The sequence below is a fragment of the Bos mutus genome, chromosome 2, assembly GCF_027580195.1.
Source record: "Bos mutus isolate GX-2022 chromosome 2, NWIPB_WYAK_1.1, whole genome shotgun sequence".
Lineage (NCBI taxonomy): Eukaryota > Metazoa > Chordata > Mammalia > Artiodactyla > Bovidae > Bos > Bos mutus.
The window spans coordinates 82509560-82535538 of record NC_091618.1 but is presented as its reverse complement, the minus strand read 5'-3'; the positions used below and the strand labels follow the sequence as shown (position 1 = coordinate 82535538).

General features: G+C 36.2%; 1 protein-coding gene across 1 annotated transcript in view; it reads right to left on the bottom strand.

The window, feature by feature from the left end:
- The window catches only part of ARHGAP15 (Rho GTPase activating protein 15), a 698771-nt gene that overhangs the window by 339566 nt on the left and 333226 nt on the right, over window positions 1-25979 (bottom strand). The window contains exons 7-8 of the mRNA XM_070389876.1: window positions 7526-7624; window positions 6168-6297 (exon numbers count right to left, since the gene is read on the bottom strand). Coding sequence (XP_070245977.1) covers window positions 6168-6297; window positions 7526-7624 — 229 coding nt within the window. The remainder of the gene's footprint in view (window positions 1-6167; window positions 6298-7525; window positions 7625-25979) is intronic.

The window sequence follows — 25979 nt, the reverse complement described above, 5'->3', positions numbered from 1 at the left end:
TTCAAACAATTGCTAATTACATGTCTATCCAAGAAACTAGTATGACTTTTCCATTTTGGATAATAATAAACATTTTAATAAATTTTCTTAATTATATAGTTATCAGAAAGGTCACAACAGTCATAAGAGAACATATACTGGCTTTTGGAGATAAAGGAGGAAAACAGTGACTTAATGTTTTATATTTAAAGAGGTCTTAATGTAACTCATATAAAGAAAATTTGATCCTTCTTTTAAAATTTTAAAACTGCAGTTTGAAAATATGTATTTTTTTATTGAATTTTGAACATGAGTAATAATTGTCCATGTGTGTATGCTCCAGTTTTGAATTGTGAAACTTTCGGACATACAGAAAACGACAGCACCATGATCGCTTTTATAGATACCACCCAGATTCCACAAATGTCAGAATTCGGGACAATGCCAGACTGATCTGTCATTATACATATTTCTTACATAGAACAGCTGAGGATTCAGTTCCCCCGCCCATGCTGCAAAGACTTCCTCTCCAGTCCTCCTTCTTCTCATTTTCTCACTATTTCTTGTATTCCCTCCCTACCATCACTGGGGATTTTCAGGGTCCAGGAACCTCCTGGCCGAAGTCATTCTGAGAATCCTAATTGTATTGGTGGAGCTGGTGCAAGGGTGTGGGAGGAGGAAAAAGGAAATCAGATGGAAAGCAAAGCTACTTGGAAGGCAGATCTTCTAGGGCCAGAGGTGCAACAAATTCAGAATGAATTGTTTACTAAAAGCAGCATTTGAAATGATTGCCTAAGATTCAAGCGTGCTTCTGTGGCTGGTATACGATTTCCTTTTGAAAATACGTTGAGGTCTAAGCAATCAGTTTAAAACTGGATTTTGAGAACATAGTCTACTCATAGTTGTGGATGGCCAGTATTATCATCATTTAGATTAGTACAAAAATTAACTGCCTTCTCTATCACACTTGTTTTAACTTGGTGTGATCATTATTTGCAGGCAAAATTTTAAACAAAGATATCACTAAAGTTTCACAAGCATTTAAATTTTCTAGACTGTATAAATATGTGAATCCAGTTATTCCATTCTTATCTTTATTCCTGAAGCCTTGTACATACATTTTTATTACACATTGGTAAGAAGCTGTGGAATTAGGAAATTCATATCTAAATACTTTTAGGATTTCACCCAGAACACTTTTGGTTTTTATGATACTTTCATCAAAGCACAGCTAAAAAGAAACCCATTTCCTTTTGATTCTATTATGTCTGATTTCATTCTTCTAAATTATGTTCATTTGGGGGTGTTTATTTATAATGCTAAGTATCAATTTTTCATAAAATTTATTCACGATTCCCATATATGGATTTTATAGCTCAGCAATTGATGAACCTGAAACATATTACTCCTTACACATAACCTAAATGCAAAAATAATTTTAAAAAATTGGAAATACAGATGAATGGAGCCAAGAATTTTAGTTACATGCCTTTAGGTATATCTATTAATGAAAAACAATAAATACACGATGAGTGAATAAACTAGAGCTATGGATAAAGCAATGGTGAAATGTCTAGATGCTGAATCCTTTCCATCAACTGGGACTTCTTAATGACCTGCTCTTCTGGGGATAAAAGAATCAAGAGTATCTCTTGGCTCCCTTGTATGAGTTCCTGGTGTGTTGCTCCCAAGAATGTCCTGGCTGCCATTTTCACCTGGGGAGTGGCCAGGGGAAAGACCAGCTGTTCATATTTAGATTTTTGCAGTCATAACTCCCATATACAGGTCTGACTCCTTTCCCCTATTTTATTTACACTCAGAGAGAGGATGTGAAGTATATGTGCCCTGCTCCAATCTTTCATCAGATACCACCCTTGGCTCATGCCCTATTTTGGTGCCATCTGCTTGGGGACACAGAGGATAATAATAAGAGCTCCTACTTATTGAGTGCCTGTTGTGAACTAAGTATTTACATATCTAATTTCACATTCTCAGTCGATGCTGCAAGGACAGTATTAGATCCATTTTTATAGATCTAGAGAGTAAAGCTCAGAAAAGTTGAGAAAGCTCTCCAAGACTTTTTGGGTTTATATTTGAGGCCATCAGTGGAAGACAGTTCTCTTTCCTTGGAAAAATATGTTAGCATTTTCTTTGATTGATTCTCCACTTTCCATAACAGCCGTCCCTGGAGAGCAGCGCTCCCACTCTCATCCCATGCTGGTGTCCTGAATTTCCCACAGTGATTTGGCCCTCACATTGAATGTTCTGGCTTCTTGTCTGTTAGACTCAACTGATATCTTAAAATATCTGATTAGTACTTAATAGTGTTGGCAGGTTAGAATCATATTTTTAAAAGGAGAGTATATTTAAGCACTTAACTTTCTGAATTCACTCACTGAGAGTACATATTTTTCCCATGTTATACAGAGAAACTGGACAATGAAATGACCACCTGTTAGCTGCTAATGATGTTCACATGCCTTAAAAAAAAGTAATTCTGGCTTTATCTGTCTACAATCTTGGCGACAAAACTCGTGGGAACATCAAGGGCACAGGAAGCCAAAGGCAGAAAACTGACAGTAAAGTTTGTGCTTAGACTGCTAATAAGGAAGGAGATGTTGTGAATCTCTAACTTCATATAATTATTTAATCTCAAGAGGGTGTTGTAAAACCAAATGCATGCTTTAAAAACCTAAGTTTGGGTGTTCAAATCTGGAACTAAGATCAGAGAGGTTTCATAGGGCCTATTTCTTCAGAATATATTGTAAAAAGCATCAGATATAAAATATGCCAATCACTATTTCAAATGCCTAGCTAATTTGATACTGTATGGGTGGGTCAATCATTATGCCTTTCAAATGAAAATGAATATGTAAATACTGAAAGAACTTAATTCAAAGTAATGGATGGATATTAACAGTATCCTACTGTGCAAAAAATAGATTAGCCCTAAAAAAGGCTTAAAAGTATTAATATCTACCAAAACACAGAAAAGAAGCATTTTCTAAAATTAGGACTAGTGTTAAAGATTAAATGACCCTTTTAGTTTAACAGTAAATTCAAAGTCCAAAGTCAACATCTGGTTTTAATTCTTTTGCTAATATGTTTTTGGGTCTCTATTTAAGTTTATTGATTTATATGGATATCATTTTTAATATTTCCATCCAAGTCCAAGGTTGATATAAACTAAGTGTACCTTTTATTTGTTCACTTCATTCTAGTTTTATTGGTAAAAGCACTGAGTCTAATATTGGTTTCCTTGAGTTTGAAACTGGTCTCCGTAACTTGTCTTTGTACAAGTTGTTTTAATTTTCTGTGCCTCAGTTTCCTATCTATAAAATAGGGTTAATAATAGTACCTATGTCATTCAGTTACTGGAGGATTAAGTAATCAGTGTAACACATGAGCTTAGAACAATGCCTGGATAGTAAGTACTCAATATTTTCTCGGTATCATTATTTTTTTAACTGCAAAGAAAAAAGCAAATATAAGGTTCTTATACAGTTAAATACACTTTGAAATGAATAGAATTAATGTCTCTTTCCTTGTATTTAGACAAGACTAAATGTAGGCCCAAAATAGACAAATAATTGTCTTTCCCACTAAAAAAAGTTTGAAACAGGTGATTGGTGTTCTACTTGCAGGAATTTTTTTTCCCCGATATAGTCTGAAAACATTTCAAGTGACTATTGTTGAATACAAAATCCATTTACCTCAATGTTTCTCATACATACTTTTACAAACCTTAATTTTCTCCTGAGGTTTAGACTTTAGAAATGTGTCAAAGTCTGCTCCAGACCAGCAATTATATATGAGATTCCAGAGCTACTGCTCATTTCCTCATACCTCATTTTATACCTACTGTTGCTGCTGCTACTAAGTCGCTTTAGTTGTGTCTGACTATGTGCGACCCTACGGACAGCAGCCCACCAGGCTTCTCTGCCCACAGGATTTTCTAGGCAAGAATACTGGAGTGGGTTGACATTTCCTTCTCTTTTTATACCTACTACAAAATGTTTATGCAGTTAACATTAGCTACATACTCACAATCGAATTCTAATTCTAAAATCTTATGTCTGTACCCATATTAAGTCAAGAAGGACAATGAGCAAGAAATAAAGAGAAATCCTCAGATGAGATAATATCATACTGTACCATCATATGGAAAATTTTTTTAAATGGCACTGCTTATTTTCCACAAATAATTTAATTTTAATGCACCATAGAGTCTGAGACATTAACATTGATAATTTTAAGTTCTAACTTAACACAACTGGCTAACCAAATATGTACCAATGGATATTGAAATTATGGCATGGTTCTCTGAATAATGACAATTTTGAAAGGGTGCTCTTCCTCAAAGTTATCATGCTGTTTCTAGATTCAGACTCATAACAATTTAGATTTATAAGATATATTATCACATATAACTAACCTCCCTCTATTTTGTCATGTGGGGGAGTGAACATGTATATTTATGTGTGTGTGTGTATGTGTGTGCGTGTATATATATATATACACACACATATATATTATTCTCTGATGCACACAAATATATGTATATACATATATGGTCATCCAGCATATTTACTTGTGTACACATGAGTGAGTGAGTGAAAGTTGCTCAGTCATGCCCGACTTTCTGCAACCCCATGGATATACAGTCCATGGAATTCTCCAGGCCAGAATACTGGAGTGGGTAACCATTCCCTTCTCCAAGGGATCTTCCCAACCCAGGGATCCAACCCAGGTCTCCAGCATTGCAGGAGGATTCTTTACTGTCTGAGCCACCAGGGAAGCCCAAGAATACTGGAGTAGGTAGCTTATCCCTTCTCCAGGAGATCATCCTGATCCAGGAATGGAACTGGGGTCTCCTGCATTGCAGGCAGATTCTTTACCAGCCGAGCTACAAGGGAAGCCCCTGTACACATGTAGATATGCAAATACACATGTACGCATGTAGATATGCAAATATTCTGTAATCAGCCTTTCTCTTCTTACTGAGTTCTCCTTAAGTTCAAAAAGCTAGGATATAATTACAGGATATAATCTGATCTTTAGTTAGATGGAAATGGCAGAAAAACTGGTGATTCAGAAGACTGAATGTACGTAGATAGATGATCCCAGAAAAGTACTATAATTTTTGAGACTCTGATTCCAGAGATATCTACTGTTCTTTCAGGGAGTTGAGATTCAAATCAACTCTGTGAGATATGCACAACACCTTTCCATAACTCTTTATTGAGGAAGAAACAGGGTGAAAACATAGAAGACTCTTGAGAGTCTCTTGGAAAGCAAGGTGATCAAACCAGTCAATCCTAAAGGAAATCAGTCCTGAATACTCACTCATAGGACTGATGCTGGGAAGCTGAAGGTCCAACACTTTGGCCACCAAAAGACCCTGATGCTGGGAAATATTGAAAGCAGGAGGAAAAGGGGATGACAGAATATGAGATGGCTGAATGGCATCACTGACTCAATGAACATGAGTTTGAGCAAACTCCAGGAGATAGTGAAGGACAGGGAAGCCTGGCATGCTGCAGTCCATGAGGTCACAAAGTTGGACACGACTTAGTGACTGAACAACCACAACAAAAAGCATGAAAAAGATTAACAGTTATGCTCAAGGTCACTATATAAGTGAACAGACTGGTCCTTTTCACTTCAAATTCTTTTTTTTTTTTTTTTAGAAAATCAGACCTAGATGTGACCTTGGAGGATATCTAGTCCACATTACACATTTCTAAATCTTTCTGGTGGTTGAAACAAATGGAAAGTTGCATAGCCTGTTGGTTTATGTCAGGTCAGTCATATATCTTTTAATGTATGAAAATCAAATAGTCAGCATACCAAGGTTTGGAGACGCTTGACATTTCCCACTCTTGAAATCAATCACCAATCTGAACGCCATGGTTATTACTTAGATTCAGAAGTTTGCTGTAAGCAGAGACCATGACCTTGGAACAATTATTTTCTCAAAAGGCATTACCAACAATGATGTGAGCAAAGCACTCAGACTGCCGTCGAATGCATGAATTCCTGGCTAAAGAAATGGCTACGAATTGGGTGCCATTGCCTTCTCCGATGAGTAGCATCAGTTTGGTTCAAATCTCATTTCATTGTATCTACATTTCATAAGCACTAAGTTTAAACAAAGTTAAAATGAGCTAGTCAAAAAAAATACTTACTTAAAGATTTTCTGTGCTCTGGTTTCTGTTCTTTTGTATCACTATCATAGTGACTTAGTAGTTCAGTACTGGAGGATCTCTGGATTTTAAATAATTCCAGGCTTCTTGAATGACTACTTGGATCCTTTGGCTGGAAATAACAAATAGATGGAACAATTTTACATAGAAGAAAAAAAGTCACTAAATAGTTCTGTGATCTATTTTGATGTTAGATTAACAAGAAGTTTGTAATAAGATAATTATTTTGAAATAGTGCCCCTATGCTAGCTTAATTTTTAAATTGTAAATGATATATATGTATATATACATATATAATATTACTTATTAAATTCTGTGCATAGCCTAAGCACCCCATGCATTAATTCAATTACTCATCACAGATATCCCATGAGGTAGGTATTTTATTATCCTTATTTTCCAGACAAGACGACTGAAGCCAAAAGAGATAAACAATTTGCCTAAGGCCACACAGCTAGAAAAATTAGATTCAAACTTTCAAGCTCAGGCAGTTTTACCCCAGAGTTTGCTCATAATGATAAAAAATGCGTGTGCATGTGTGTGTATGTGTGCACATGCGTATGCCTGGATAAGGGGACAATAATGATAGTGGGAAAAACTTACTTGCTATTTTATTTTTTAAAGTTTTGATCCCAAAGTAATACAACGGAAGTGTGTGATTAAACCACAATAAAATCACAAAAATATTATTATTTTTATACCTTATTAAAAGCTCTCAAGAATATTTTCTTGTCAAGATTTTGCAAACACCAGTGTCCTAAATAAGATGTTTGGTTGAGAAACAGTATAAAATGAGTAGTTTTAAATTATTTGACTCTTTTAAGAACATACTTTAAACTTGTGATTTAGGGTAATTTCATGAAGTTCTAGATATGTAATTTTCACGAGAACAATCTTGCTTAGCTGGAAGAACAATGAAAATCAGTACAAAGGATTATTATTTACTAGTATTATAACAGTGAGTATGGGCTTAAATACACTGATATTTATTTTCAAGAATATGTATTACAGATTGCATAAACTGAAAATGTGAAAATTTAGTAGTTATTAAGTTCTTGTTTGCTTCATAGAGCCTTCACTAAATCAATGTCTATGCTATTTCAGAAAAAAAAAATGAATGCATTGTATTTTTAAAGAGAGAAATAAAATGTCATTTAGTTTCAAAATCCTATCTTCGTTGCCTTCTCCAAAAATGGAATTAGTGACTGTTTAAATTAAAATAACTTAATAACTCTAAATTCATAGGATCTACTTAAATGTATGTGTATAATATGCTTAAGCAATAGGTTTAAAAGATTACATTCTAATTAACAAAGGTAACAGCTAAAACAAATACATACCAATCTGTCAATTGCATTTTTGATAGCATGGAACCAATCCAATATGATGAAGTCAATATCTGACTGCAGAAGGAACTCATTTCCTGATAAAGTTGTGATCTAAAAAAAAAAAAGATCAACAGGTGAGCAAACCATATAAAATGATCTATTACATTTAAAAATATATGCTTTAAAAAACACACACTTTAATACACTGAGATATTTTCTTGTATTCCAGTAATTGTCTTTCTGGGAACTGGGAGACTACGATCATTTTGAACTCCTCTCTACAAACCATTTCTTCATGTCATAACAAATACATTATCATTTCAATAATAGAACGATTAACTCAGAGTAGGTCTAAAGCTGAATTACTCCAACTCATGGAAAAGCAAGTCAGGAAGTTCGGAATAATGCAGACAGTATCCACTTAAGTCAGAATCTCAGAAAAATGCACCCGGGTGTGTCAGAATTCATTCTGCACGTTTGGCTCTTTCCTGTTTGTCTTTTTCAAATCTAATAGTATCTCTATATTTGATTTCCTTTTATGGAGTGTACTAAAACAGATTATTTACCAAAGAGCCTAATGCAGACTTTTCTAAAAGGTCATTCTAATGAGTAACATTTGGCTATTTCTACTTTCTTATCAAAAAGATCTATAGGAAAGTAATGAAGACCAATTTCCCCACAAAAAGAGTATATTAGAATATAAGTTCATTTACATATTTGGACCTCTCATGGATAGTATGTATCAGAAGAACATTCCTGTTCCAGATACTTAGGGCTGTTAAGTAGTTGGCAATATTTAGAGTACAACTATAAGTTTTTCATTAAAGGGAACCTTTTTCCCCCTGGAATTGTTAGAGAAGGATGAGACCCTATAGAAAACTTGATTTCACACATAAAGGATTACCTAGAGAAGAATTTGATTAGAGAAGGTGTGGACATGCTCTTTGTTTTAAGCTATCAATCTGAACCATGAAGATTTTCTCTTTGTATTATTGACTTTTTTGTTTCACCAAGAAGATGAACATTTCCCAACTACTGTCACGCATCAAGCAAGGCTTCAGAGGTTTAGAGGACAGACATTTCAAAATACTCAATCAGGAGTTAGTCACCTCTTCTCAGCCTTACTTCCTCTAAATGGGAGGTAAGTGCTAAAATATGGCTCAAATTCAGAAAATCACAAATTGAGGTATAAAATGCCTCTGTAATTCTATCATTAAAGTGACAATTACCCAAAACAGCTCACTCTGAAGTTTCAGTGATTTTTATGGTAACATTTAGTGACAACAATCCTGAAGTCTTAAAGAAATCTTTGTTTACACAATACAGATATATTCATTTGCACTGATATTTAGGAAAAATTATTTAGATATGCAACATTACTCAGTGCTGCAATATAATCATTCTTGGGTGAGTTGGATCCCAAATTTTTACAACAGTCAGAAAAGGAAGCATACAAAGTACATGCAATTAAGAGATGTGAAAGATTAGAAAATAGAAGGCAACTTAATTACCCACACTCGAATTTGACAGATTACCAGGGCCTATCACTTTTTTTCTTTTTTTTAATAAAAATTGCATGTAAGATTCAGGATAGCTCAAAATAGCCTCCAAATAGTCCTCTGTTTTATGTATCTTGTAAAAGACAGTTAAGCTGATATTTCCTTAATTATCTGAACACCCTTGCAATGTTCTTTACTTATATAAAGTTCCAAATATTTACTTTATATAAAGTGTTGCCACAGAAATAGTAATCTAAAAATATAAGGTCACTTCTAACTAACACAAGAAAACTAGTAATGTCCTTGACCTCTACCTTCATCCTAATCTGAATATAAATATTTTGATTATGAATGTATTACATAATATTACAATTTGCTAACATACACACAGAAATATGAATTAGCCCAAATGCAATGTACAACCTATTTTTCTGCCATTATAAATAAACTATTATCAAAATTATAAAAAGGAACACTTTCAAAGTGCTAGAAACAAACATAATTAGATTTACCATATTCTGAGGGTTTAGGAAAGAGCCAACAAGTTTCAATTTTCAGCCTAGTAAATTCAAATAGTGATTAAATATGAGTACTTCAGCAATGCATTTGCATTTTGGGTACATGCTATGCAATGCAAAGGGAATCTTTACTGCTAACACAATGAAAAGCAAAATGTATCTTAAAAGTTTCTTTGCCCAAATTTATTACTGCATTATTTGTACATAATCAGTGATTTATGAATTCATTTGGGGAAGCTGGACCAGAGAACTATGTGAATGCAATTCATTTAAAGCATACTATTAGAAAGATACAGTTGCATCCTCTCCTCTGTCTTCCCACTAATCTTTCAAGTTACTAGGCAGTCTGGAGAAGTCTGCTACTGCTCTCTACAGTTTGAATGCTTCCACTTCTTAATTACAGTCAGTAATTGACTTTGTTCTGTTCCATTCCAGTCACTCATAGGAAAGCGGTTTCAAAGTCTTTGGCTGGTAAAACACATTGAATTCAGGTTTCTCAATCTACTTTTTTTTTTAACATTACCTCTGTAGTTCTGATAAATACTTTGCCAAATTATATTTGCACTTTGAACGATCGAATTGTCAATGCTCCTGAGAGAAAGCTATCAGTAAATGTTAGTTTTGACTAAACCTTTTGATTGAGTCTCTCCTGATGACACTACAGAGTGACATAGAGCTGATAACAATATATTAAGTCAGGCTAATATATTCTTTCTATATCATGTATGGTCTCAGTGACAGATGCTGGGACAAGGTAGATGAAGGAAGAATTTACAGAAAAAATGGTTTAGGCAAGAGCTGCTGGTCTCCACTTCACTTCAAAGCTTACTTTAGACAAGTGCCTCTTGAAATCCCTTATCTCTTCCAAGTTGTATTTTGAAGGTATATATCTTGGCACCAAAGACACCTCAATGAAATTTTCTAGCGTTAAGAATAGATGTATTTAAATACCTGTCAGGACATTTGCCTGAAACTTTTCTCACTAAATAGTGACCATCTGAATTTTTTCTGGTAAATGAATGTATACATAAACAGCCTTGTAAGCATATCCACTGGGCATCATGCAGAAGAGACAACATTCCTCAAGACTTTGGTATTAATTCAACAATAGTTTCCCCTTGGGCTAGGAACATAGCTCCATTTGTGTCCTTGTTATGGTTCCTCTGAAGATGGAGACAGGTATAACCCAGTTCCAAACTCCACTGATTAAAGACAATGAGAGAAGAATGTTTTTTAAGCCCTAATTAACAAATGGGACATTGTTATGCAAACTTAAAACTGCTTAAAGGACTTTTAATGAGAAATGCTTATGTTTAAATATTGCCCTTTTCAATTCTGTCAATTAAATTGCTCCTGTGCATTCTGTGCATTGCTCCAATGCATTCTGGCAGTCTTTCCCCTGTTAGATGCTAATTTAAATGAAGAATTAATATGTAAGATTGTATTTATATAATTAAAAATTTCCACACTTTGGTTTACCAGAATAAAAGCAAAATATTTTCAGAACTTAATGTTTTTCTGATTCAGTTCAGTTCAATCACTCAGTCATATCTGACTCTTTGTGACCCCATGGACTGCAGCACTCCAGGCCTCCCTGTCCACTACCAACTCCCAGAGTTTACTCAAACTCATGTCCTTTGAGTCGGTGATGCCATCGAACCATCTCATCCTCTGTCGTCCCCTTCTCCCACCTTCAATCTTTTCCAGCATCAAGGTCTTTTCAAATGAGTCAGTTCTTCGCATGAGGTGGCCAAAGTATTGGAGTTTCAGCTTCAGCATCAGTCCTTCCAATGAATATTCAGGACTGATCTCCTTTAGGATGGACTGGTTGGATCTCCTTGCAGTCCAAGGGACTCTCAAGAGTCTTCTCCAACACCACAGTTCAAAAGCATCAATTCTTCGGCTCTCAGCTTTCTTTATAATCCAACTCTCACATTCATACATGACCACTGGAAAAACTATAGCTTTGACTAGATGGACTTTGGTTGGCAAAGTAATATCTCTGCTCTTTAATATTTAAAAAGGTGTTTAGGTAGTCATAACTTTCCTTCCAAGGAGCAAGCATCTTTTAATTTCATGGCTGCAGCACTGGAGCATCGACTGTGTGGCACTGGAGCGACTGTGAGGAGATACTCCATGTCCAAGGACAGAGAAGCCCCAGCAAGACAGTAGATGCTGGAGTGGCGGCTGTGCAGCGCTGGAGTGACTTTGAGGAGATATCTCATGTCCAAGGGCAAAAGAGAAGCCCCAGCAAGATGGTAGGAGGGGTGAAATCACATTTAGAATCAAACCCCATACCTGCCAGAGATGCTCAGAGGGCTCAAGCAAACCTTGTGTGCACCAGGACCCAGAGACCCCACAGAGATTGAGCCAGAGCTGTGTTTCAGTGTCTCCTGAGGAAGTACGGTCAGCAGTGGACTGCCGTAGGGGCAGGGGCTCCGGGTGCAGCAGACCCAAAGTATGGCATAAGCCCTCTTGGAGGAGGTCACCATTAACCCCACCATAGAGCTGCCAGAACTTACACAGGACTGGGGAAACACACTCTTGGAGGGCACAAACAGAACATTGTTTGCACCAGGACCCAGGACAAAGGAGCAGTGACCCCACAAGAGACTGACCCAGGCTTGCCCGTGAGTGTCCAGGAGCCTCTGGCAGAGGCATGGGTTGATGGTGGCCTGCTGCAGGGTTGGGGCCACTGAGTGCAGCAGTACCTGCAAGGAACTTTTTGAAGGAGGTCCCCATTATCTTCATTACTTCCACCATAGTTTAGTGAAGTCGCTCAGTCACGTCCAACTCTTTGCAACCCCTTGGACTGTAGCCCACCAGGCTCCTCTGCCCTTGGGGTTTTCCAAGCAAGAACACTGGAGTGGGTTGCCATTTCCTTCTCCAGGAGATCTTCCCAACCCAGGGATTGAACCCAGGTCTCCCACATGGTAGGCAGAGCTTTACAGTCTGAGCGACCAGGGAAGTCATAGTTTGGCCCCAGGTAAATAGCAGGGAGGGAACACAGCCCCACCCATCAACAGAAAATTGGATTAAAGATTTACTGAGCATGGCCCCACCCATCAGAACAAGACCCAGTTTCCTCCTCTGTCAGTCTCTCCCATCAGGAAGCTTCCATACACCTCTTATCTTTCTCCATCCAAGGGCAGACAGACTGAAAACCACAATCACAGAAAATTGACCAATCTGATCACATGGATCACAGCCTTGTCTAACTCAGTGAAACTATGAGCCATGCTGTGTAGGGCCACCCAAGACAGATGGGTCATGGTGGAGAGTTCTGACAAAACGTGGTCCACTGGAGAAAGGAATAGTGAACCACTTCAGTATTCTTGTCTTGAGAACCCCATGAACAGTTTTTATGATTATAAAGCATTAAATTTGCTGTGGAGAATTTAGAAAAATTAAAGATAATGAAAAAACAAATTAAAACTATTCATAGCTCCACAGAGTAAACATTATAGAAAATTTAACTTAGTTAGTAACCAAACGTACATGATAATAATTGATGAAAAACTTTATAGATAGATAACTCATCAGCAAAATACAGTAAAATATCGTCGGCTGCTTCCATTTCAGATGACTTCAAATGAATGTTGGGAGACTATTAAAGGTGCAAGAGTAAACAAGTAACGTGTGTTCCACTTTTTGATAGTAGCAACTTTCCTACTGCAGAATAAATCCCCAAAAGAATCCTTAGTTTAGGAGAATTAGAGGATGTGTTTCTCACTGAACATCCCCCTAATCAACAACAAGGCCTGATTAAACATCTGTTAAGTGAATGGCACATTGTTAGAAGCTAAGGATACACAAGCTCCACCCTCAAGAGCTCACAATCTGTTCAGACCGATAGGACATAAGAGTATAGAGATAAATAACAATAGAAATGGCTTATACTAAGTCCCAATGTGAGTAGAACAATGTTCATGTCAAGATTTCCGAGGAGGGAATAATTACTGCAGACACATTTACATCATGGAATTATCCATAAACTGTTGGTCATGGTAAGTTATTCTTTTAGGTTGATTGTATCAGAACTTTAGTCTATTAAGGATATGAATACTACCACTTGGTATGCAAAGTGATATCAGTTTTAATGATCTCAAAGCACATAATAAACATTTTTCAAATGCAGCTTTCTTCCACTATCATAAAGTAATTTTGCAAATGAAGAAAATGAAGCAAATGAGGAAAATGAAAATGCCATTCTATCCAATTGGCATCATTTTAAATGACTGAATCAAGAGATTACAAAGATCTTGATTTCTAGTTCACTAGTCTTCAGCAAACTGTTGTATACCATCAAGGACTGTGCAAATGAGAAAAGGACCATAAAGGTTTGGTTTCAGTTGTGAAATGCAGACTACAGACCTTAGACTAAAGTTGCTTCTTTACTGTCATGTTAAAGATAGCACAATTTTAAAAGATCCACCAATATTCTTACTCAGATGCTTTCTTTTTTTCCCTCAAGGACAGCCACTATCCTACTATGAAAGTGCATTGCCCGTGTGCTCAGTGGTGTCCAACTCTTTTGACACTCCACTGACTGTAGCCTGCCAGGCTCCTCTGTCCATGGGATTCTCCAGGCAAGAATACAAGAGTTGGTTGTCTTCCTTCTCCAGAGGATCTTCCCGCCCCAGGGATGAACCTGCTTCTTCTGCACTGTTAAGTACATTCTTACCACTGAGCAACCAGGGAAGCCCAAAACATAGTTGGGTTATCCAATAAACTCCTTGACATCCTAGAAAAGACTAAAACAATCCTATGTTTGAACTAAATGTCTTTCACATTTTGCTTAGGATCAAATCTGGTTATGAGCCTAAGGAAGGTTTACTCCATGTTAATAAAGTTGAAACTGTATATAGGAAATGCATTCTAAAGTATTCCAGATATACAAAGAGTTTTGAAAAATGTTAAATGATATGGCTACCTACAAATAGGTAGATTACCCATTTAAGAGGAATAGAATTTAATTATGTCAAGTATAGTAAATTCATTTGAAGTGAACATAAATTATTTTTTGTTAATTTTGGTTGTATCTTTAATTCTAACAGCATAAGAAATACATATACCTTGGTCACATCATAGTGAAATTGAAGTAACTAAATTGAAGTAACAATGACTTTTAAAAAACCCTCAGATTAGCGTTTTTTTTTTTTTTTTTTTCATCTTGCATTACACTCCACATTTGATATGGAGGTTGTCATGGTTATACTTATAGTTAAATTACTTGGTCTCAAAGGTGTTTATGACCACTCAAGAAATTACATTATCAAGCTGCATGTCTGTCTCAAATTACAGTCTGGTTTGAGTAACTCCTAACATTTTTCTTAACATGTGGAGCAAAGTTAACACAAAACAAAGGGTAAAATATCATTTAGAAGTAAAAGGTCTTCCGTTTGTCTTTCCAAAAATGTTACTTGTTAAAACATTTTGTGAGAAAGTATCTGCCTTGTGTTCCCAATGTTGCTAGATGTTAAGTAAATATATGCTGATTATAAAAAAAAAAGTGGCTTTGGCAACTCTCTTATTAAAATGCATTTGTAACCCCCATCTGTCATGAAAGTTTTGAAAAGTTTGTTTACTTTGGATAGCAGCCTTATCCAGGGTTGCCCCAGCAAACAATGATAGCAGTCTTCAGAAGTCGTGTGAGGAACAAGCCACTAGGGATCCGTTTTTGTTTTAATTGGCACACACAAACACTTTTCTGGTCTGTCAAGAAGATCAAACTAATATGCATGGAGGGTGTTATATTCGCAGCTTTGGGGACCAGTAAAGCTCCCTTTATTTAAGTAATTTAAATGATAGACTGCAAAAACTTTGCAAGTCAGAAAAATGCTTTATACTTTCTTAGGGAATATTTGTTTTAAGCAACGGAAAATGTTCTACATATCTAAAGATGTTGAACCTTATGTTATAATTACCCTGTTTCTTCTGACTCTGAGAAATATTCTAAAATCCACATGCTACAAAATAAGCCTGGTTATCAATGGATCCTGCATTTCCACAACTGCCCCTGTGTTAACAAATATGTGTTCACTAGTTTCCAGATGTTTATTGGTTATGTTTTCAATGTGTTTGGGGTTGATTGATTTGCATGTCCATTTACTGGAACCCTCAGCAGTGTCATCATATAAAAATAGACTGCTCATGTAAGCAATTTCTTTTATAATAGAAGGTAAACAAATGTTGGGCAATATATACAACAGATCTTAAGTGTGTTCCAAAATCTAAGGTTTAAGGCCAAACTTTCAAGAAACAGTGCTTTTTAACTGAAATTGAGCTGTACCACTGATACCCAAATAATTTGGTCCATGCATTCTTGCAATACAGATTTATTTGTTCTGCATAATAAAACTGGTTCTACAGTGAACATTCACACCGAGTCATTTGCCCATACTACCTTTCTGTTTATTAATGAAATACCCAAACCCGAATACAGAAAAAAAAAAAAAACTTGTGTTCCTTCTTTTGTCTGTAATAAAATATTTTAACACTGACAAACAGTCTTCTCAATATTCATGAAAGAATACTATCCAAGTAATTAGTAGATAGTTTAGCAGTTTCTATAGTTTTGCAGTCAGCTACACCAAAAGTTTTGCCTGTGGTGCTCATATGAAAAACGACTGAAAAAGTGACTAATCGAAGCAGTTGGTGTATAAAGATATCAGCTTAGAGTTTTATTGCTGTTAACGTTAATTTTTAAACTTGGGGGGAATAACTGCCTCTAGATAAACGCATCATCTCAGGGCTCCTGTTTGCTGGTACCCACCACTCAATTAATCACTGCCAACCACACATCAGCTTCTAGCCTGATCTATGTTCACTGTGCAAAATTACTCACTTAGTCACATGACTAATGAGTCACTTGGGCATTTGCTGCCCCCACCATTTCCTAATTGGAATGGTTTTTACTATTTCTGTATTTATTTAAGCAATGCCCAATGTAAAGATTTTAACAAATATAAAAGTATAACTTAAACACAACATTTCCCTTTCCCAAGGCATACTGGATGGTTGCCTATCTATCAATTTTTTTTTTTTTGACTCTTGGATAAACATTATATATGTGTTTATATTTTAATGAAAATGTCATGTATACTGAAGTATAATTTTAGCATTTATCTATACTACCATCATTTTCACATGGATTTAAGAGCTTTTGTCTCTCTACAATCTCGTTTCCCCTTCCAATCCATGTTCTATACTGTAGCCATAGTGATCTCTCTGAAATTTGGATCTCATCATCCCATTTCTCTTGAAATAGAAAATGGCAACCTATTCCAGTATTCTTGCGCAGAAAATCCCATGGACAGAGAAGACTGGTGGGCTACAGTCCCAAATAACCAATTCCTATACCTGATAATCTGAGATTCCCCACAGCTGTTACACTGCAGTGTAAATCCTTTCATTCGGGCTGCCAGACCCTGTGTGCTCTGCCACCTACCTGCTCTGGAGTCCCTGTTCCACACTTTCCCCTGCATCTCTATAATCCAGCCATACTGATATTTTTCCTTGTCTAGCTGTTCCATACTAATTCTCATTTCTTCCCTCAGAGCAGGTTGTTTCCTTTCTGAAGAACCCTCTATGATATTATTCAAATCAATTTAGATGTCACCTTTTCAGGAAAGGGTTCTCTGAAATAGATGTTCCTGCTACATGCATCTATGAATCCTGTTTCATCACAGGGCAAAATGGTCTGCATTGCAATTCCCTGTTGATTTCTCTGTTCCCTCCACTACACTGTCATCACTTAGAAGCCAAGAGTAATTGTCTACCCAGGATGTAGCCATACAACCCACAACCAAGGGGCACTAAGTAAATAGCATATAGGTAAATTTTATCAACCTTATACATTTCAGTGAATGCATTATATCCTATTGTTTGATATGCCATAGCATTTAGCTCATCCTCAATTTTAATAAAATTTTGAAAGTTACAATACCATTGTGTACTTTCAGGCAATGTATAAGTGCTTATTTTGAGATCTACTGATGACACCTTTTTATCAGAGTAGAGTAGGCAATCCATTTTGAAGATTGGGAGCAACACACTGACACTCTTCTCCCATCAGTCAACAAGCCCTAGACTTCAGATAAAAGGATTAAATATGGAGGGAGTCAGGGAGCACCAAGACTGGTTCTGTACTTAAATGCATATTGCTAGAATAGAATGTTCTTGATTATATTCCAAAGCATGTGTTTTGCAGGGGTAATCTATACTAGAATATCCATGAACCTCACCCTATGTATTGATCTTTCTAATTGAGTGTTGACAATAGGGGAAATTGGACACAGTTTAAGATTTTCAAGAGTTAATGCTAAGGTCAATGGGTCAAGTCTTTAGAGAACCTCAGTGATGCAAAGTTGCTGGTCCTGCACTGTTGCAGCCATTATGTTCAGTAAAGTGTTATTAATATTAATAAACAAACTATAGGAGGTCAGGGGGCAGTGGTTATGTTACCAATACTTGTATTTAGAAGTATTAGTTAATTTAAGATACAGTGACTTAAGCAGAAACAGGTATTGTTGCCCCTAGTTTATTACATACACATGTCTTCTGTTAATAAGTGCTGAGACTGCACAACAAGAATAAAAGATGTTGAAGTATGTGTCTTTATGCAATTGTAACATATTTGGCCATGATTATGAGTGTTTATAAAACATTCAAGAGTTGTTCCATGTGTACTTACATTAATGAGAACACCTGTTAATGTTAGTGCTGTACAGACTTATTTGCATTAGATTCAGGTTTTTGCATACTGTACATCACTTTTTGAAACAATTAGGTGCTTATAGAGAAATATAGCTGAGCAAAAAACAGCAGCTTGAATGCCTTCCGGCTCAAGACAATTCAACTCCAGGTTTCAATGAAAAGCAGAAATCTGCTGAATTACAAGACTGCCAGTTAGAAGTGAATGTAGGTGTATTTTATATTTTTTACATTCAGAGAACAGAAGATACATATAAAAATCTGTGCTTTAATCTTCAAGTAAAATTACAGCCAACTGAGATAGCTTCCAGACAAAGATGCCAACCAGTAAGAGATGGCAATGCCATCACAATGACGATTCCCCATCATCTTGCTGCTGCTGCTTAGTCACTCAGTCGTGTCCGACTCTTTGTGACCCCATGGACTGTAGCCACCAGGCTCCTCTGTCTATGGGATTCTCGAGGCAAGAATACTGGAGTGGGTTGCCATTGGGTACATTCCAAAAGACAGCATTTTTACCAGTCTGAGAAAGCTGGACAATTCCCATGGGGCTTTTGACTGAATGAGAAAATGTACAGACTATTGCTCACCTTGCTTTGTTTATAACCCTTTGCCATGGAGCCCTTTCTACGTAATAACATAACTAAAAGGAGGGAAGGAGATAAGGATCCCCTCTGAGTCAGTCATTTCCGGGCTGCTGGTCCCAGCACAACAAAAACCTACCAACGTAGAAGCCAGTGAGTCTGCCTTATTCATAATTCAGAAAAACAGTTGCAACTATGGTAGGTCCCACTCTGTCTGCCACTTCTCATAGGATGTTAAAACTTCTGCGATTTAAATATTTTCAGTTATTGAAAAGGGAGCACTTGCACAAATCTGTAGATTCACAGCCTCTATTATCATCATTATATTTAAGAGGTGCAATATTTACATCAAAATGACTCACTTGGTGATATATGCTAAAGATAAATGTGTATTTATGATCTGAAGAAGTGTGATGTATAACTATTTTGTCAGACATAAACAGAGTGCCTCTGTGCTGTTCTAGGGAACTCCGATTATCCAGGGCACAGATGAGCTATTCTCACAGAATTAATGCCACTTTGACCTGGGAAATGAGGGAACTGAGAATTACCCTGGGAGAATGTGTAGATCACAAGAAAATGGTATCTGTTTCCTTGTCTAACATCACACTACATGGTCTGGGCAGAATAACAAATATTCAGTGAGGATTTGGGGATCAAACTATTGAATTTTTATTGTCTGGAACACAAAGTTCCTAATTTAAGAAATAAAGTTAACACTATAGCAAAACCTTACTTTTTGGTTTCTGAAAATTTTCAAATTGCATATAACCAAGATCTTGACAGATATCCTGTATGAAATGGTATAATTATCCATTAAGAACAATCAACTAAGCACATATATAAGTAGGAAGTTCATGAATGAGGAGAAACTTCTCTTTCCCCATGAATTTTAGGTTTAAATAAGTTGAAAATAGTGAAACTTTCCTTGAAAACAAGCAAAAGTGATAATTCTGTTTTTGGGAGAAAAACCTATTCCAAAGGGTTGTCTTTAAACAAACTTGTAAAAGTATTTTACATTTCTAAAACTATAATTTAGTGGCATAATGCCTTTATAATACAATAGTATGTATATCATTTGATGTTACTTTTAAAAAATAAACTACTCATAACTTTATAATAGACAATGGCATCTGTCAATTGAACAATAGGCCAGTAATGGAGACATTTGACATTTGGAATGACATTTATTACTTATGATACCTGCGTGCAGAAAACTTTAACATGCCTTAATTTCCAGAACAAAACTATATTTGTGTTAGAAATAGTACCATTTTAAAATGCTAGATTTTTAAAAAATATATTTGTTGCTTTATCAGTAGAGTGACTATATAATTATTTGCCTAAACTGTGCCAATTTTGAAGGCAAAAGAAGCACTGTTAGTAGTTATACCAGGAGAATAGGTCCACATACTTTGTGTATATTGGGGCTTATATAACCCTATTCATTACATACAACACTAGGTGCCATGTAGCAACCATTGATCATTAGATGCCTGGTGACTATCTATCAGGATTCAAGTCTAGGGATGATGAAAATATTCCAAAAGAGCTAGCATAACCCTTGTTTTAAGCATACATATAATCTAGGATGACAAAATCAACATGGAAAAACAACTAGAAAAAATAATTATGCTATAAGATGGGACATATGCACTAATTTTTAAGGAACAAATCAAAGGTTCTCTAAGGGTAAACTTGCATCCTCAGGGAAGATAGAGAAGGTTCTTGCAAGGACAGCTGAGATTGAGTAAAAGAAGTGGAGGAAGAGAATGACACAGGTGACCAGAGCAGTGTGTATAAGGGCTTAGAGGCAGGATAGAAGATGGCATCTCTAAAGGACATTAAGAATCTGTTTCTAAGTTCTCTTTTTGGGCTATTCTTCCTTCACCCATTCTTTAAATGGAGGTGTTTGTCAGCATTGTCTCGTAAGCCATGATTCTCACTTAGGGACATACTCCTGAATGATGTTACCTACTTTGTTATCTTTTTTTAAATCAGAGTTATAAACTGATGAATCCTTACTCACTGTCTCTATTTCAGACATCTTCCTTAGTATAATTTCAATTCAAACCATTCTTATTCCCTGCCTTATCTTCCTATAAGATCAGACAGGTGATCCATCCAACGCATATCTGTCAACCATCATTTAAAAGTCACTGACTTGATCCACATTGTCCTCAAGATAAAACTCACATTCTTTTATATGGATTATCAAGCAGTTCATGATGTCCCTTTCTGTCTCTCTAATCTTTCTCTTCAAATCCTCTACATCTTAACTGCATAATTTTGAGCAAGTTACTTAGATTCTTTGTGTTTCAATATCCTCACCTATAAACTGTGGAAAATGTTAATATGTACCTCACAGGATCATTGTGTAGGGTATATAAAATGTAATTCAGGAAAAGAATTTAATATAGTAGCTGTCACATACTAAACTCTTAAATTATAGTTATTATTTGATTGATTGAGTCATTGACTGTCTCTTGGATTTTTGCAAACTCCGCTTCTTTATTCATTGGAAATGGCAACCCACTCCAGTGTTCTTGCCTGGAGAATCCCAGGGATGGGGGAGCCTGGTGGGCTGCCATCTACGGGGTCGCACAGAGTCGGATATGACTGAAGCGACTTAGCAGCAGCAGCTTCTTTATTTAGGAAGCTATTCAGACATCACCTATTTAGGAAAGGCTCTTCCAATCTTAAAGGTAAAAAAGGAAGTGTCCCTCCAGTAACCTGAACTTACTCCACCGTGGAGCTGACCTCACTATTACAATTATCTAATTTCTTGTTCTACCCTTGCTACACTTCACAAAGTGAAGATGACAAAGACCATGTGTCTCCAGCACAGAGCCAAGCACCACAGGCTCTCAAAAAGGTTATGGAATGAATGATGGTTCAGTTAACTTAGGTTACTACTTTAGAGTTGTGGTATACAGATAACAAGAGGCCTTAAATTTTAGAAAATGTAAGTTTGATTTGACACATTAGGCAGTGGGAATCATAGCACTAGATCTCTGAGTAGATATATAAGTAGAACCACACCATAGTTTCAGAGAGTAGGGGCATCCTCTTAAAGATGGATCTGTATTGCAACTTTCCTAACTGTCAACATGGCACTGTCTTCTGTATTTGCGACAAGGCTCTTCAGAAAGGTGTAAAGTGCCTCCCTCTTCTATAGTCTCCTAGACTTTCCAAGACACTTGTTGGTTTTTGGCCTTTTGTCCTTTCTTTCCACAGAGGTCAAGCAGCTTGTTTCTCTGCCTTTGGTTTTAGATGCTAAGCTTTGGTGATGCTTGGCATTGGATTTAGACCTTTAGCTCACTCCTGGGGGGCTTGACATGATCTCAGTCTCTGATAATTTAGAATGTGCATGTGTGTGTTCAGTCACTAAGTTGTGTCTTATTCTTTGCGACCCCATGGACTGCAGCCCACCAGGCTCCTCTGTCCATGGGGATTTTCCAGACAAGAATTCCTCCTGCAGAGGATTTTCCCAACCCAGGGATCAAATCTGTGTTTTCTGAGTCTCTTGCGTTGGCAGGCAGATTCTTTACCACTGAGCCACTCAGGAACCCAATTTAGAATGTACCCAATCTCAATATCCTGTCTTTGTTGAAACTCAGTTTCATACCTTTACCCTTATCTTGTTTCTTGGCTTCTGATTCCCTATTCTGATGGCTTACATTGTGCACCAGATCCTCTCAGCTGGTGCAAGTGCTTTTTGCCAGTCTCCTTTTCAGGAACTAGAGCTCTGCTGAGCATCTCCTTGATCCTGACTGCCTCCCTTCCTTAATTCCACCTTCCACCTGTCTCATCTACCTTAATTATAAGACATGTAATCAGTAATAATCTGTATTTGCATTCAAGGCAGATGGTCATATGAGTACCCCAAAATGAGCCATTTCTGTGAGTTCATTGATTATCCAATTGGCCTATTAAATATTCTTGTTATTTCAGGTTGGAACTCACACTCTGACTCTAACAGCTTGGAATGTATTCTGTTTACTTACTGTTTCATTCTGTATTCTGTCCAGCAGACACACTTCCTTCCAATACTATCAGCTCAAACTTTTCCCTAACACCTCTCTCAAACTGATGCCTACTTCATCAAGATGGCTGTATTGCCATTAACTGGATTACTGCTAATCCTAAGAAATAGTCTCCATCCCTGAATAAATTATAGCTAAGAATCATCAACATAGTGAGTTCCTCCCTCAATTGTTGTGGATCACAGTGAACTATCGTGAGATTTATCATTTTCTAGGATACTGAGGGACAGGACATTAAGAAAATTTTCCCATCATTGGACCAGTGTCTATCTGGCTTGCAACTTGCTACTATTGATGAATAGTTCATTGTATTAGATCTACATCTTACTAAGTTACATCCACAAATTTTCTAAATACGTTTGAGTTATACATTTATCCATAGCTTGTGAATGTATCTGAAAGCTGGTGAGGGAGACCTTAAGGGAATAATTTATTTCCAAAGTTAAAAGAAGCCACTGCCCGGAGGTATATTCTGGTCAAAGATTTAAAACTTGTTTGGCCACAGTGCATGGTAAGACATCTATTTTACACTGGCAGATGAGTGGTATCTTCCTTTATTCACTCTCTCTGTTTTTCTCCTTCTTAGAGGTACACTCACAATTCTTTTAATCTATTTATCCACATACCCATTATTTTGTATAAAATATCCAATAAACATATTACTTATATATGTATATGTTTGTGTGACACAGAATTGAAACAAAAGTTTCATGAAATAATAATACTTCCTCTTACTATACATAATGTAGCCTGATATTTTTATTCTGTTCTATTCATCCTTTAATTGATTTCATTAAAAAATATAGCCCCAACTCACTAAATTGATTTCAAGACCCACTAAAAGGTCTTGAATTCTATTTGAAAAACACTGGACTGGGGCACCGGGTTTAGGGACTAATGAAAACTCCAGTCCCCAAGTCCTGCTTCTTAGCTTTCTCTCTCTTTCTTCTGGTTTATAAGATGTTTCAAAATGTTTCCAAATATTATTTAACAGTTAGGTTTTTAAGCCTACAGAAAGACTCCAGAATATTTGTCACATATTATGACAATTAGGCTTGGCTGATCAATAACCCTGTATGGGGGATTCTGTTCTGATAAGTCATTTCCTGCTATTTGAAAATAGAATTAGGATGTGGTTCTTTGGAATTTGGCTTAAACCCTGGCTTTTCTAAATATACCTTAAAGCATTAGTTTCTTTATAAAAGAGGAAACAAAGACTTGAGGGTAATGTGCTGTTTGGAATACATTTGAGATAGCTCACCATGATCTGAAGAGGGAAAAACCAAAGATGTTAAAAGCCTGGCAAGCTATCAGAGGCAGAGATGGCAGCTATTTGTTTTTAAGTCCCTTGTATCGAAACAATGAGTGCACTCCACGTTGCATCCTGCAGCACCATGATACAAGGTCTGGGAGTAGTTATTAGCATGTGTCTGTGTGATGGGAGAGAGAAAGCTAAACATTTTAATAGTGTTATGGCCTCTCCTTCTCAAGTTCCCATTAATGCAAATACAGCACATGTGGTTTAAGTCCCAAGAGCCTTGTAGGACACAAATCACAGATGTGGAATAAACATTATCTGAGAATATGACTCCATGGTCTTCTCTTTGCCATCAACAGATACCCTTATGCTCCCATGATGTCAGGCAGATACCTGATATGCTGTCTTGAGGAAAATCACAGAAAGTCAGTGTTCTCAAAGGGCCCACAATGGCAAGATTTGAAAGTAATCTCCAAAAACTTTTCAGTAAATTTCGGCAGAGGCTCAGACTACATCAAGGCTTTCAGAGAACATTCACCACTGTGATAACTAAATATAATGAAACTAACTTATACTTTATACATCAAAATTACCAGAGACTTATTCTCTGTGTGGGATAGAGTGTTCCTGTAACGCAAGTCAGACAATACAATGGCAGAAGGATAACAGAATAGAGCTGGTGTATTTCAGATAGTCAGTAAATCCTCCCCCAGCCATGCGGAGCCATTCTTCTGTGCTATCTCCAACAAGACTATGATTCCAGAAGATAGCAGTTCTGAGATCACTTTTCCTTTTTCTGTGTTCCATTCTTTCCTCATGACATTCTTTCCCCAAATTCTCAGCCTCAACAAATGAGTAAACTGACTTTCTTCTACGTAACTCATTATCATGACTATATTTTAAAATTGCCACTACATTTGAAAAGTTTGGCAATCTCCTTATATATTGATGAACTGTATTTCCCATAAGTGAGACTTCAGTATCCATATGCTGACTTGACCTTAAAACTTATATTGGCAGTATTGTCAATTGCCATGTCGTGTGATTCTAGGAGTGTTAAGAAGCCTCCTTGGATGACAAATTCCCTAAACCTACTGTCTCAGGATTGGAATTTTAATGATTAGGTTATTAAATGAAGCTTCTTAGACAGCTAAATGGAGAGACTTTTTTATATCAATATAATTTTTTTTCAGATGTCAGTATATCACTTTTCCTGAGAAAATATATTAAAACAGAAGATTTCTGATTATAAATACAACATATGAACATTCTAAAAAACAAAATGAGAAATAAGTAAAATGAAAAATAAAACCACCTCTAATCACATTGCACAAAGACAGCCCTCTTAATATTTAATACATTTCTTTTAGATTTTTCAATGTATGCATATAAAATATGTGTATATAATAGGTTGCATTAGAGTATTGTTTTACTTTTTTAATGTTATAAGGGTTTTCTATGACATTATTCTTTGAAAGCATCAGTTTAATGACTTCATAGTATTCTGCCATAGAGATTTATCATAATATATTTAAGTTTTCCTGTTTTTTCCATAATTGTTTCCATTTTTTGTCATGACAAATGAGACCATGTTGCATAAACATGTTGTCTTCTTTAATTTCTGATTTTTCTTTGGAGAGATTCTTAGAGAAAGAATTGCTATACCAAATAACATAATTTTGGAAGGATTCAGAATAGATTCCTAAGTACTTTCTAGAAACATTACTCTAATTTGTATTATCTCAGTAAAATTTATAAGTGGGACCATTTCAATTCCTTTTATCCTAATTAATATAATATTGTATTGTTGGCTAATTTTGTACAAAATATTTTTTAAGTTTGTATT